Below are 13711 nucleotides of genomic sequence, written 5' to 3' on the forward strand. Positions count from 1 at the left end.
ATATAATTCACATACTGTGTGTTATTTGTTTTTTGAGTGTCAATATTGAAGTGTTGATGTCATCTAGAGATAAATCCTGGCGCTGTTCCAAAATGAATAATGGAAGAACACCGCAGTACCCATGGTGGTTCATTGGAATATTAAAGAACCCATGGTGGTTTTAGTGGGATATAGGTACAGATTCACAGCTGTAAACCCTACATTCAAATAAAACTGATTTGGATGTCATATCACAAACAAAAATTCTGTGATCTCACAAAGTTAGTCATTCATTCAGATTGAATGGAAGTGTCACCTGATGATGTCACAAATTCAAGTTCTCAAGCTCTGATTTCCAGCTTAGTCTGACAGTTGTCTGTTTGTTGATATTGACTTCAAATCATTAGAATATCACAGCGTAAATTCTGTTTAAGGCTGAAGTTTCCCTTTTTAAATGCACAAATACGTGTGCATTAGTCTCTTGATTGGTCTTCATGGTGTTTCCTTTCTTTATTGGGTGATCTTTCCCTCTCTTGGTTTCTTAATCAGCCCGTTTCTCCTCCAGGGTTCGAGGTGGCTTATTGCTTAAGATTTTTCCCATATCCGACATTGAATAAATTAATGTTGGGATGTTTTGTAGCAGCAGTTGGTCATGTTTCCCAGCTGGATATGATAAATTTGTACTCGATGAATACTGATTGATTTTGATTATCTTCTTTTTGTTGAGAAGGAGTAGGCCTCACAGCTCTTATCCACGACAATGGTGCAGAAATGTATTTAAAAGGTACAGGAAACCAACATTTCGACAATAGTCAAACCCTGAGGAAGACTATTGTCGAAACGCTGGTTTCCTGTACCTTTTTTAAATATATTTTTGCATCGTGGCTAAGAGTTGTGTGGCCTCCTCCTTCTCAACATTATAACCTGCCGTGTTCGGCACCTCATCAACACTGGTGTGCTCTCCCTCCCTTGTGTTTGCCTGATTATCTTGTTTTGTTTTGTTTGTAAAGCGACTTTGGGTACTAAGAAAAGCGCTATATAAATTTGATGTATTATTATCATCTTTTTACCATCACCAGAACTTGGTTGATTTTCAATAGTGTTGAAAACCTCCCAACCTCAGATGAAGCAAATCACTGTGATCATCAATTAAATTAGGTTTCTTCAGAATGTTCCCATTCTTAGATGAAAAATCGTTTTACAAACCGTTGGTTTTGATTTTGATCAAGCAACACGAGAAAGCAGTGTGTTGAATGAATGTGATATCTCTGTGTGTCATCAGCCTAAATCAGATGTGTAACTGTTTTGTAAAAGCAATGGCACACTCCAGGCCATGTGTTTTAGTAAATTACGTCCCAGCTTGTCCCTGTGATTACCGATGTGATGTTATTTACTATAATACTCCCTCTCGCCTTCTATTGCTTAAATATGTATGAACCTGTATTAAATCCAGAGCCACTTTTTCAATGTACTGTAGGTTCAGCCTGGGGGTCCAGTGGTTCAGGGGACTCCTAAGTGGGTGTCTCGCTGGGCCAGCTTGGCAGACAGCTACACAGACCCCGGCCATGAATCCCAGATGGAGCTGCCAGGCGGAGGTAAGTCACCTGACAACGACATTACATGAAATGAAATGATAATGAGATGCCCTGATGAATATGAATGATACTCGGCTCTAAGCTGTGTGATTTTAATATGCATCAAACGGTTTGGATCCAGCAGGGGGTAGAGGTGTCCATAAGGCCACGTTCAGCCGGAACAGCGACAGCCCCGACTGTGACGGTTCCAGAACTCGCCGCATCCTGCCCCAGGTACCTCTGGGAGAAAAGAGTGAGGTTTCAATTCCCAGCATCCATGTTCACCGTGAACTGCAGTCAACCTTTGACGTAGAGGAGAGCAGTACTGTCACCCACAGTTTCTCTCTCCAGGACGACGTGGAGCCAGATAGCCTGAGCGACGCCAGCAAATCGGACGATGGCTCAGTTGTGGAGCAGAGTAGGACACCGCCATCTGAACCTACGGAGGAGGAGAAATCCAGACCTCCATCTAAGTCTACATCCTTCTACATCGGCTCTGGAGAGGCTACGTCCCCCAAACCAGAACGTGGAGGCTCAAAACCCAGCAGTCCTAAGACGGAGAGAAGACAGCCAACCAAAACCTTCTCTACAGCCACCCTGACCAAGCCAAGAGGTAGCCTTGACCTCAAGCTCAAGCACAACGCCTCGGCTCCCACCTTGGGCCAGGGGAGAGAAAGCCCCCAGGCCAAAGATGGAGCGGCACCCCTAGTCAGACAGGAAAGCTTCACCAAGGACCGTCCCAGTAACGCCAGGCTGCCTGACATCTCCATCCAGAATGTTTCCAAAGTCTCTGACCCTGATACGTTGCATGGAACCTGCAACCAGGATACTCAGTCATACCTCAAAGACACAGAGGATGTTCTGGCTGCCCTGGAGGCCAAGCTCCACCAAGTCAGCCGGCCAGACGCCACTTCCTCTCCAGTGATGGACTCTTTCTCTGGGGAGTCTGATATGGATACTTCCAGCACAGTCAGCCAGCGCAGCAATAAGACTGGTCACAACATATTGTCTCAGAAGCCCTCTGTAAGCGATCTCCATAGGGAGAGGTCCTCAGCTAGCATAGCTAGCCAGGATTCCAGTCGGCGGTCCTCTGACTGTGCAGCGGACCGTAACCATAAGGCCGACAGCAGCAGAAGGCCTGTTGGACAGAGACGCAACGTAGGCAAACGTGGCTCCGTGGACTTGAGCGACGACGCCCTGTGCTCTAACCTGCCTTATTCCGACCAGGAGTCTGGCACACGCCACGCCCGTAGTAGAAAACACACTGTGCCACTTCAGAGGGAGGACTCGAAGTCCTCCAAAGCCTCGCAGGCCCTGGCTCGTTCCAACAGCTTGTCGGCCCCAAGGGCCACCAGAGCATCCATGCTGCGACGGGCTCGTCTGGGGGAAGCCTCCGACAACGAGGGCACAGAGACGGACAGGCTGTCCCAGGATGCGGCCAAGCAGCCTCAGGAAAACAAGAAGCTCTCCAGGCTAGACATGCTGGCGATGCCTCGCAAGAGGACGGGCTCCTTCAACGCGCCCAGTGACACAGAGTCTTCCAGCACCCCGCTGGGCATGGGCAGGAACTCAGGGTTTTCTAACCGCAGCACAGACTCTAGCAACAGCTCTGCCCGCAAGGCGTCTGTGCCTGGGCCCAAGCCTGCACCACAGAAACAAGCACTCAACAAGACCCCTGTCACACGTGCACGCTCCAGCAGTGCCAAATACACCAGCAGCACAGCCAGTGAGTATGCACTATACTATAAAATAACATGCAGTATATATCTTCACAGCTATTTTATTCTTCATTGATGTTCAATGTTTTAACCAACACAATGTTTTCTACACATTAATGGATTACTGGATTGAAATATATTTGCAGTCGACCAACATTACTGAATTGGTTTGAGAGTTTTGTCATCTTCAGCCAATATACTAACCAGGCCAAGATTCCATAATTGTAGAATTCTTCATGGAAACTGAATGCGTAAAAACATTAAAAGCATTACGCATACGAAAATTACAAAAGCCAAGCAATCGCAGAAAAGTGATGAAAAGCAGTGCCTTTGCCGTAGTGTTGTACCTACGAGAGAGGAAGAGAGAGAGGGGTTACATAAACAAAGCAGTGAGGAGGAAATTGAGTTATAATTGTAATATGTTTGTGTTTGCCGTCTGTGTTCATAAAGTCAGTTGTATGTTCCTAAGGATCTATAGACTATTTTTAGCTCCAGCAGCAGCAGCTCCAAGGATAGCAGTGTCCATCTGTCCAACACTTTACTCCAAAACAAGTTATCTCAAACTATTGCATGTATTGATTGTCATGGAATTTTCTGTGCACCTTCTTGTGGACCCAACCAGACCGCCATCACTGTTTCATTGAAAAAGGCAACATTGCAAATATTACAGAAAATCGCTGAATTGAAAACTTTTTTACAGTGGATTCCTGGGGGGCCTGACTAACAGTGTAGGCCTCTATTCTTTATTTCACCAGCTTTATTTCATCAAAATTTAGCTGGGGAAACTGGTGGGAAGGGAACTGGGACTTGGGGGCTTTGATTAACAACTGATCAACTATTTTGTCCTACAATACCCGAGGTGAAATGAGTTTCCCCTTCATCTGCACAATGTTCTCATCAATTCTGCTGATTTAAGACCATGAAATGGTTTACAACAACGTGCGAACAGTGTGTTCTAGATCACTGTTTCCCAAACAGTTCCCAAAGCAATTTTTTGGGGTCGCTAGTAGTGAATATCCCCCTTTTGTTTGTTTCCTACATATATTATCTTTATATATATTATTTCAAAAGATTTTAAACGGTTGAAACAATCACAACTTTTCATCTATTAAAAACAATTCCAAAATTGTTCTAAAGTATTTCATAAATAAAATAAAACAATCTAATAATTTCCATAAATACATACAAAAACATTTCAGAAGTAGTGAGAATAGCTGATCCACAAGCTTGTGAGCTTATCGATCTGCTATTTTCACTATTTTGGGTCCCGGGCAAACGTCTTTTGGGTCTTGAGCTAAAAAGTTTGGGAACCACTGATCTAGATGAAGGATATAATAAGATGTATATCTTGTAGTACACATGACTTTTTTTCTCTCTTGTCACTGGTGCGGCTGTGGAAGGGCTCATTTCAGTGTGTAAAGGTTCTTGGCACAGAAAGAAGCGATAAGTGACACTTAAGATAAGGAAAGAAAATTGTTTCAACCATCTCACCCATTTGCTGCTGAAATGAGCACACTTCCACAGTGTACTAATGGAGCGTTTGGTTCTGGTGAATGTTGTAGATCTGAGATACTTTTGTGGTGCTCTTATTAGCGGTGTTCTTTGATAGTATCTGTATGTTTCTCTCTCTCCTTCCACACTGCCTTCCATAACAACCTCCTCCTCCTCCTAAACCTCAAACCAATTCACGGCCCCCAAGGCTCCAGGAGACGTCAGAAAGGCTCCGGCTACGCCTCCACCTCAGAGGACGAGTATGAATCCGTTCAGAGCACTCCTAAACACAAACGCTCCCAACCTTCCTCAGCTTCCCACAGCCCACAGCGCAGGCAGCCCGTGGTCGCCCTGCGGCCCAAAGCCCGCAGCCGAGACTCGGAGGAGGAGAGCCAAGGAGAGGGAGACACCTTCCACAGCTGGTCCAGCCACAGTGCAGAAATTGCAAGGTAACGTATGAGGTGTGGGAGTGGGGCTGACCGTTGTTTGATGAATTACACAATTTGATTGATTGATTGAATATTTTACTAGACAGAAATGTAAAACAGCACGAGTACAGTTAAAGACTTTGTCTACAAGGATAACACCAAAAAGTCCTTGTTGTCTTGTTTCCTTTGGGGTCCTAGGTATTCAATTAATCAACATATCAAAAATTGCACCAAACATTCAATATCATCACAAATATAAAACACTATATGTACGGAGTAGGAAAAAAGGGGGGGAATGGGGGTAATGCACGCCCCCCACAGGTGGAATTGTATTCAGTTGTACGATGTGATCGGAATTCTAATTCTTCCTTTGCTGGTTGACCTTGCATTGTGTACCTAATGTGATAATAAATAATATGTTTGTTATTTATTTACGGCCTCTCTCGAAGTCACGTTACAGGAAAAGTGACATTTATTTTTTATCACACACTGGTATCGGATAGGTACTCGTTATCGACCAATACGGAAGTTATGGGAATCGGTATCGGGAAGTAGGCCTGTCACAATTATTACATAATCGTCTAATCGCAATTATTTGAGATATAATAATTTCCAGGTTGAAAAATGTTTACATATTTCCGGATGTTGAAAAAGAAGAAATAGCAGATCTACAGGCTTACAACGTGAGGCGTTGTAATGTTCAATGCCAAAAGCACAATTACATCGTTAATCGCAATTATTTGTGTGACAATTAATTGTCAACTTAAATTTGTAATCGTGACAGCCCTATCGGGAAGGACAAAATGGTATCGGTTTACATCTCTGGTAGTCAAAGGGCTAAACATGCCAGGCCACCGGCATGTGTCCACTGGAGTGCTGTAAACAAAAAAACGCTTGACCTCTTTTTTAGCATTTCATGGGTAATATGATGAGCAGATTTATCCTTGTATAAGTGTTAAGTAAGCAGGCTGCTGTGTTCTCTGCAACGGCAGGCTGAGTCAGGACCTGGCCAAAGATCTGGCTATCCTGGCCAGAGAGATCCATGACGTGGCTGGCGATGCCGATCCTCACAACGCTGAGGTGGAGGACAGCATCACCACTGGTTCCTCCGTGAGTGCTCATGAAGAGGTACAGCACAACTGTCTTTCTTCTTTACTTTGATTAAGCTTAATCTTTAAGGGGGCAACGTCACTGTATTTCTTTTTTAACCTGAAGCCTATTCTATTGTGAAGAGGACATGTGAAAATGTGACATAACACTGTGTGTCAAGAACTCCAGCTCGGCTCGGGAAGAATTCCACTAACCTGCATAACGTTGCTGTCGGGCAGAAACCAGCCAACTCCATTTTTGAGCTTTTTCATTTCTTTTCATAAATCAGTGCTATTGAACAAAATGTTGAACCAATGAAAAGTATTAAAAAGAGCTTCTGACAATACCAGCTAACTCCATTGGATCCTCAAACCTCTGCTAAACCAGCTCCAACTCCACCAAAGGGGGGTGGAGTTAGCTGGTTTTGCTAACTCCAGGCTCCACACCCTTTTGACCTCCAACCTCATTGTGAGCTTGGAGGTCCATTCAGCTGTTCTTATCAATGATGGACAAAACCTCCTAACTCCACTTTTTGTTCTGTTTTTACATTTCCTGAAAAATGAACATTTTGGAGTTAGCTGGTTTCTGCCCAACATCAGAGATAAAAGACATCATCCAGTTGTTTTTCTCATCTTGGAGGAGTTTTTATGTTATGCAATAAGATGATAGGATTCAGGATAAAAATCGATTTAGTCGCCCTTTAAATCTAAACTGTTAATCTGGACAAATTGACTTAATGTGAGATTTATGACTTTCCATTTTCCCCTGTAGGACAAACTACATTCTTTCTTGTTTGTTTCTGTTCTTGCACTATGACAAGAGGATTTGTAAGTGTCTAACAAGTGCTTCTTGTTTGCCATTTACAAATCTCATTCAGAAGCATCTGGTCTCATGTGTAGTCTCTCTGTACTCATTGATAGCACAGCCTTCTCCTTAGCCTTTCCAAGACAATTAAGGGTAACTGTGATTTTTCTGTTAACCACTTAAACTCATCACTCTTCTTAACATTTCAAATTTTAAACAAATTTCACTTTGCTCTCTTCTATGAGTTGTAATAGATTATCACTATTGTCAATTATTGAGTATTGATGTGAGGCTCTTTCTATTGCAGCATGTTCCACACATTCCAGACGCTACGGAACCGGACCTTGACACTTGTGACCATGAGACCACCTTGAGGCGTCGGAGCGAAGATGAGGTCTGATATACGATTTCACTCCTTTTTGAATGAAATAATCACAAGCTTGTAGCTCGGCTAGCTGATTTTATATTGTTTTAAAGGGGTTAAACTGATTTAGCTATATTAACACATTTAGTTGGGGACCCCCTGGAACCCCCTCAAGGACCACTGGGGGTCCCCAAACCCCACCTTGAGAACTACTGTACTACTATACATGTTTACCTTTTATTCTTACCTTCCTACAGGCCACTGTGGACGAGCTGAATCCAGTGTCCCAGGTTTCCATGGCGATCAGAGAGAACACTGAGCAGTTAGCAGAGAAAATCAAGTATGAACCACAGCACACATATTTATCCGCCATATTTTGATGAATACAAGTATTTCAATACAATATAACTAGCACATCTGCAGTGGTTGGAAGTGGTCTACCAAAATGTCTAACCTAAATTCCGACCCGGGTGTCGGGTAGGACCTCAACAAGTATTCATTGACAAGTAGCCCAGCCTGAAGCTCAAAAGCCTAATATCTCCCCTGACCATGGGAGGATTCCCTCTTGTAGGAGCGGTAGATGTTTGGTTTGCCATGCAGGGTTCGAATCCTGGATGTTACATTACCTCTCTCCATCAGGAGAGGACATAAAACTTGTAGCTTTAACATAAATTCCCAGCCTATTTACAATTTGATAACAAACCATCTGTAATTGCCCACAGTAGTCATTTTAACTTTGTTCATCTGTAACTGAGTGGGAGATATCCGATTTATACTTAGTTTTGCACGGGTGTTGCACACAGAATTTAGCAGATGTGAGCTATTTTTGGTGCGCGACACCCCACAAATAAGTATAATTTGAGCTAAAGCACACAGTGTCACAGCTTGGCTCTAATGAGCTGTGAGTCCACTAGATAGAGCCTCACTGTTCTGTTCACGTATTGAGCATTTCCCATGTTATATGACGTAGCTGCTAGCTACACGTTGTTCTTACATGGCTTTGCCTGTATTTATTTCTGCTAGGCCACCCTTCAGTTCGCTTTAAGAGAGCAGCTTCCTGCTGTAGCTACTTAACATCATCTGGCTTTGTGCTCACAGGGTAATGTTTCAGGACAAGATTGATGTCTGGGAAAAGGTCGAGGCAAAGGTCAATGCCGACAGCGATGTCCCTATACTCCAAACGTCAAACAAGGTTGGTGCATCTACTTTTTTATTTTCCCAGTTTAGTCGGTGGGGAGGGAGTTGAAAACCACATCACCAGCCCGACAGTGAGGAGTTCCACCGGAAGAGCACCAGTAACCAACTTAAGATCCTTAATTTAACAAGATGGCCAATCCCACGGCCCGCCACTAGTACGAAAAATGGGACTCAAATGGTCTCCTAAGTGGGCACAGTCACGCCACTTCTCCAATAGAATTAAGAGACTCACATCCTGTGGGTGCATTTGGAAATGCACTCTGAGAGTGCTGAAGCTGACCCCATGGTGCTCTCTGGTCGTTCAGAAATTCAGAGCGGTCAGACCATCGCAGATTCTCAGAGCGCATTTCCGAACGCATCGCTGGTCCCTGTGCAACAAGGTTAACACTATATCCCCCTATTCCCCTCCCTGCCGAACATGTGCTCTACCAGCCAGCAGGGGTCACTAGTGCAGCGACAAGGACATGAACCCTCAGTAGTTTCCCACCCACAAACTATATAGCTGCACAATATGTTGTATTTTCATCATCATTGCAATATGAATGTCCATTGCAAAGGTCTGCAATATCAGAACGGCCAAGTGTCATGAAGCCGATATGTTTGGCTTCAGGCCGTGTACATAATGTGTCAGAATATAAAAAATAGCAGATGTACAAGCTCACAGCACATTGCATTGCGATGTGTTGTGACCTTGTGACATTGACTACATATGAGCATGTAGTCAACGTCTGACAACAGAAAGAAAGATATATCAAACACAACATATGTGTTGCATTTTAGATTATTTTGAAACACAAAATAACTTGACCACAGAGACTTTGCTGGCATTGGTAGTTTTTTGTCAAAGCGTTGTAACGTGACACATTGTTATTTTGTCAATTTCCAGCCAAGATATTTAGTGGGAACAAAAGAGGGGGGCTTTTATATCCCATAGGGGTCTCCGGTCAACAGATTATATAGAGGTTTAAGTGGTTGAACTTGAGTTTCTATTTTAATTTCAGTTTAAAAAAAGAATCCCCCTTTTTTAAGTTTCTAGTTTTGTTCTGTCTATTTAACCTCAGCATGACTTCTGTATTTCAGGAAATTGCATCGATCCTGAAAGAGCTCAGAAGAGTACAAAGACAGCTCGAGGGTGAGTCAGTTAAAAATAACTCAAATAAAGCTGTATCTTCACTCCTCTGCACGTAGCTCGTCCTCCTGAAGTCGTGGCCTCACGCTTTGTGTTTTTGTCCTCCTCAGTCATCAACACCATCATGGGACCCAGTGGCCATGCTGAACCCGCCAAGCCCTCCTCTGCTCCCGCGGTCACTTCCACAGCCGGGGTGCGGCCATCCAGACCCCCCGTAAGAGGAGACCGGAGGACGGTCCACTCGACCTCCCACCGGGGCGGCGGTGGACCCAGGCCCGGCGAAAGGACGAGGACGGTGGCGCCAGATGACGGCAGACATGGTTATTTGATCTGAGGTCTGACACACACACTACAACAACAACAACAACAACAACAACACACAAGTTCCCTCAGCGGCGTGCATCTGCTGTCACACCGCCACAACGCCAGGTGCTGGGTTATTCCAAGCTGAATTAAATGGAGAAGTGGAAGTGAGACCAAAATATAACCGCAGTCTACAGCACACATTGACGCACATACTGTAAACTACTGCACTATGCACACTAAACAACATCGCTGTGTATCCACTGTCTACGGTAAAGACCTGCATTAACCACTTAAGCCCTATATACTACTTTGTCATACGACAAATAGTTCAAACTATTGAACTTTTTGTTTTTATATTTTGGAAAATGTAGATGCCCAGGGTTAATGTGGTTAAGCTTTGCCTTGTCTAAATGTGAGGCTAACGTTTTGAGGATGGGTCACCCTTTAAATAAGGCCATATTGATGCCACTGTACCTCCACTGATCTCCAATTCACCTTCAAAAGGTGTCAGGGCTATACTTGATTCTACGTGCATGTCATTGATTGACATGCTAATTTGCCAATGATATGACCAATGTTGATAATATAATTAGTAGGATTCAAATTCAGTGTAATCAACTCGGGCACAATGGGTCACTTTTTAGAGCTATTCTAATAAACTAAGATGAGATTGTTTTGTATTAACGACAAATCACATTTTGAGGAAATACTGTAGTTAATTGAGTTTTTATTTTGTCTGCAGGAAAACCTTGCAGATCTGATTGTACTGTGTATTTGCACCCCTAGAATTTTGTCAAATTTCATTATTGTTGACCACTTTTCCCTCTGTGGACTATAAAGAATGTAAAAAGTGTAATCATTAGTGCTGAGCAATGTGGTATTTAACCACTTAAGCTCTAAATTAAGAATAGCAGATCTACAAGCTCACAGCACATCATGATGCAATGCGTTGTGAGCTTGTAGATCGGCTATTCCATGTCGACAGTGGTTAAGAGGCTAAGTATGGCTCTTTGACAGAATGAATAATCTCAATAATCAGACACTTGAAGCCAATGTGGCTTCGGGACAGTCTGCAGAGACTGTGTGCCAGAAATCCAATATTGTATTGCCAGTAGACACATGCCATGATAATACAAATGTGCTTTACAACCATATCTACTGTGACACTACATATTTCCTCCTACTCAAGGTTAAAACAAATTATTTAAAAAATCTGTCTGGGTGGAATGTGAGATTGAATGGCTGAAAACTACATGTTTATAATGTGATAATGGTAAGTAAATGTTCAGTACTCCAACAGAATAGCACAACATCTGTAACATACTCAAATGTGTTGCCAGCGACATTGAAAACAGAGGCCATTCCAAATATTTCACTGAAGAAATGTAAAGTGTGAGGTGCCAGACATTAAACAACAAAAAGTCTCTACAAGCTGACATGCCATAAACTTGCTGTAAAATAAGGTGGCTGTTAACTAGAATTAAAAGGTGACTGTGGGCTTTTTGATGTTAGGTGGTATGGGTTATTCACTACTAATGATATCGATGCATGCAGATTAGCTCATGCATGCAGGGTCCTGTGTTTGGAGATATGACTGCTTGTCGCTTCTATAGCTCAACAGACAAAAACAAACTGCAAGAAACGGAGTCGGTTAACAGAAAGATTTTAAGCAACAAAAAAAGACGAAAAAGACGAGTTTAAACCGTCCACTACAGAACACCATTCACCTGTTACCACTGATCTTTCTTCTCACAGAGTGATGCCAGTCAACAAACAAAATGGTTCCATGATGCAGTATCGCTCTGTGAGATGAAAGAGTATCGGTAACACGTGAAAGGTCTGTCATATTCTGACTGTAGTGGCCACTTGGACACTGCTGTTATCACTTCCTGGACACTGGGGACATGACGCGATATGTTACTATTAAAGATGATATTACTGTCACAGCCCAGTCAAAACTCTGGTCTTTTTTCATGCTGTGTTGTCATTCAAAATGATTTTTTTTAACTCACCCCATTCGATGCTCTTTGTCTTTTTTGTCTGCCAAACTGCTGAACCACTGGTGCATAATCATTGCTAGAGAGTAACTCTTACCACCTTGTGTAAAAAATAATAAACTATTTTATTTTCACACATGGGTACAATGTGAATGTTAAGTCACTTGGCAACAAAACCAGTCAAGTGTTAAAGCTTCAAGCATTCCTACAGTACAGTATTTATACTATTTGGGAAGTGTATGTTTTATGTCTGTCTAAAATTATTTGGTATGCCTATGGTGTGCAGTTGCACAATTGCTGACATTAAGCCAAACATATCCATAAAACAACAGATCGGAATCATTTTAAAGGGAAACTAAAGCCCAATTTATGCTTTGTTGTGCAACAGTTTCGTGTGCCGAAAATAGCCGATCTACAATTTCACAATGCGGCGCGTTGTGAGCTTGTATGATGGAGCATGAATTAAGCGTTAGACGATATGTAATGTGAGTTTTGTCGTTCTAATGTGATGAGGACATGTGAAGTGAGAGCTCACTCTCAGTGGTGCGGCAATATCACCACCAGCCTACGTGAAACAATGTGTTTTGAGGGCTTTCGCATTGGCTAGCGGAGATTTGCCAGCAAAGTTATGATTTATGTTAAATATCTGTGACGTTTCCCTTTAAGATTTACGTGTGGTCCCTATTTTGGATACACTCCGGTTCACTATATAGCACAATACACACAAAACATTATTACTATCATAAGAGCTTTTATTGAGTCAATTATTGTAATGTTTTAGTTCCTGGTATCTTTAACTATTAGTAATGGGGCAACATCAGTCATTTCCACCAAATTGTAAACCATTTGTTTGCAACATTTCTTGTTCAATATATGAACACATCTTAATATATTGTCTCTGAAATATTACCTCTCACCACATTGTATTTTGCACTAATGTAGTACAACAGTGTCCTCTCAACCACTTGCTGCTTTTATTGCAGACAGGGTCGATGTAAACATGGTATGCTGTTGAGGGTTGCAGTCTTTGCATGGTTCCATGCTATACACTACAGATCTGATTGTAATTTGGACATCCTCTCAGTGCCACAGAATCTTTTGCTATAGCAAAGTGCAATGCTTGTTTACAAACTTTTGGACTACTGTTGCTCAAAGTGCTGCTACTAGCTATTTCTGGGATATAGTTGTTAATTTAACAGCTTAAGCCCTATTTTATACGTTGTTGTATGACGGTGCCACACAACACCTGTGTTAGACGCGGTATAAATCCGGCTTAAGTGTTTCATCCTTTAGCTTTACTCCATGCAAGTTCAATGTCTCTATGAATGAATGTATATTTGTATGTTTCATATACTTTAATTTTTTTATTTAATTTCCCCGCCCTGTTCTATTCCTTTGCACCTCACACAGATTCTAACGTTCTGTGTTTGATGTTGTTGATGATATGAATTTCTTGACTGGTTATACATGTAGTTTGTGGAATAAATGAGTTGATTAAAATTTTCTAATAAATGCAATTTGTTATTAATCTATTGTCTGACGCCTGAATCTATCGTTCGTCCACACCTGGAACTCCATTGTTTAGTTTTGTGTTAAAACAAGAAATGAAAACAGAAAGGGGAACCTAGTTTTGAA

The 13711-nt window shown here is 42.4% G+C and overlaps 1 protein-coding gene across 4 annotated transcripts in view; it reads left to right on the forward strand.

Moving 5' to 3' along the window:
- cep170ba (centrosomal protein 170Ba) overlaps positions 1-13604 on the forward strand; it is a 30834-nt gene extending 17230 nt beyond the window's left edge. For 2 of the 4 annotated variants that reach the window (XM_084043894.1, XM_084043895.1), the window contains exons 11-19: positions 1457-1574; positions 1696-3279; positions 4971-5211; positions 6183-6318; positions 7391-7477; positions 7705-7787; positions 8546-8639; positions 9725-9776; positions 9884-13604. In XM_084043894.1, coding sequence (XP_083900020.1) covers positions 1457-1574; positions 1696-3279; positions 4971-5211; positions 6183-6318; positions 7391-7477; positions 7705-7787; positions 8546-8639; positions 9725-9776; positions 9884-10107 — 2619 coding nt within the window. In that variant the 3' untranslated portion in view covers positions 10108-13604. The remainder of the gene's footprint in view (positions 1-1456; positions 1575-1695; positions 3280-4970; positions 5212-6182; positions 6319-7390; positions 7478-7704; positions 7788-8545; positions 8640-9724; positions 9777-9883) is intronic. The other 2 variants (XM_084043897.1, XM_084043896.1) reach the window with 2 other exon arrangements.
- Positions 13605-13711: the final 107 nt, after the last annotated feature.

Source organism: Gymnoscopelus microlampas, assembly GCF_963454915.1.
Source record: "Gymnoscopelus microlampas genome assembly, chromosome: 20".
Lineage (NCBI taxonomy): Eukaryota > Metazoa > Chordata > Actinopteri > Myctophiformes > Myctophidae > Gymnoscopelus > Gymnoscopelus microlampas.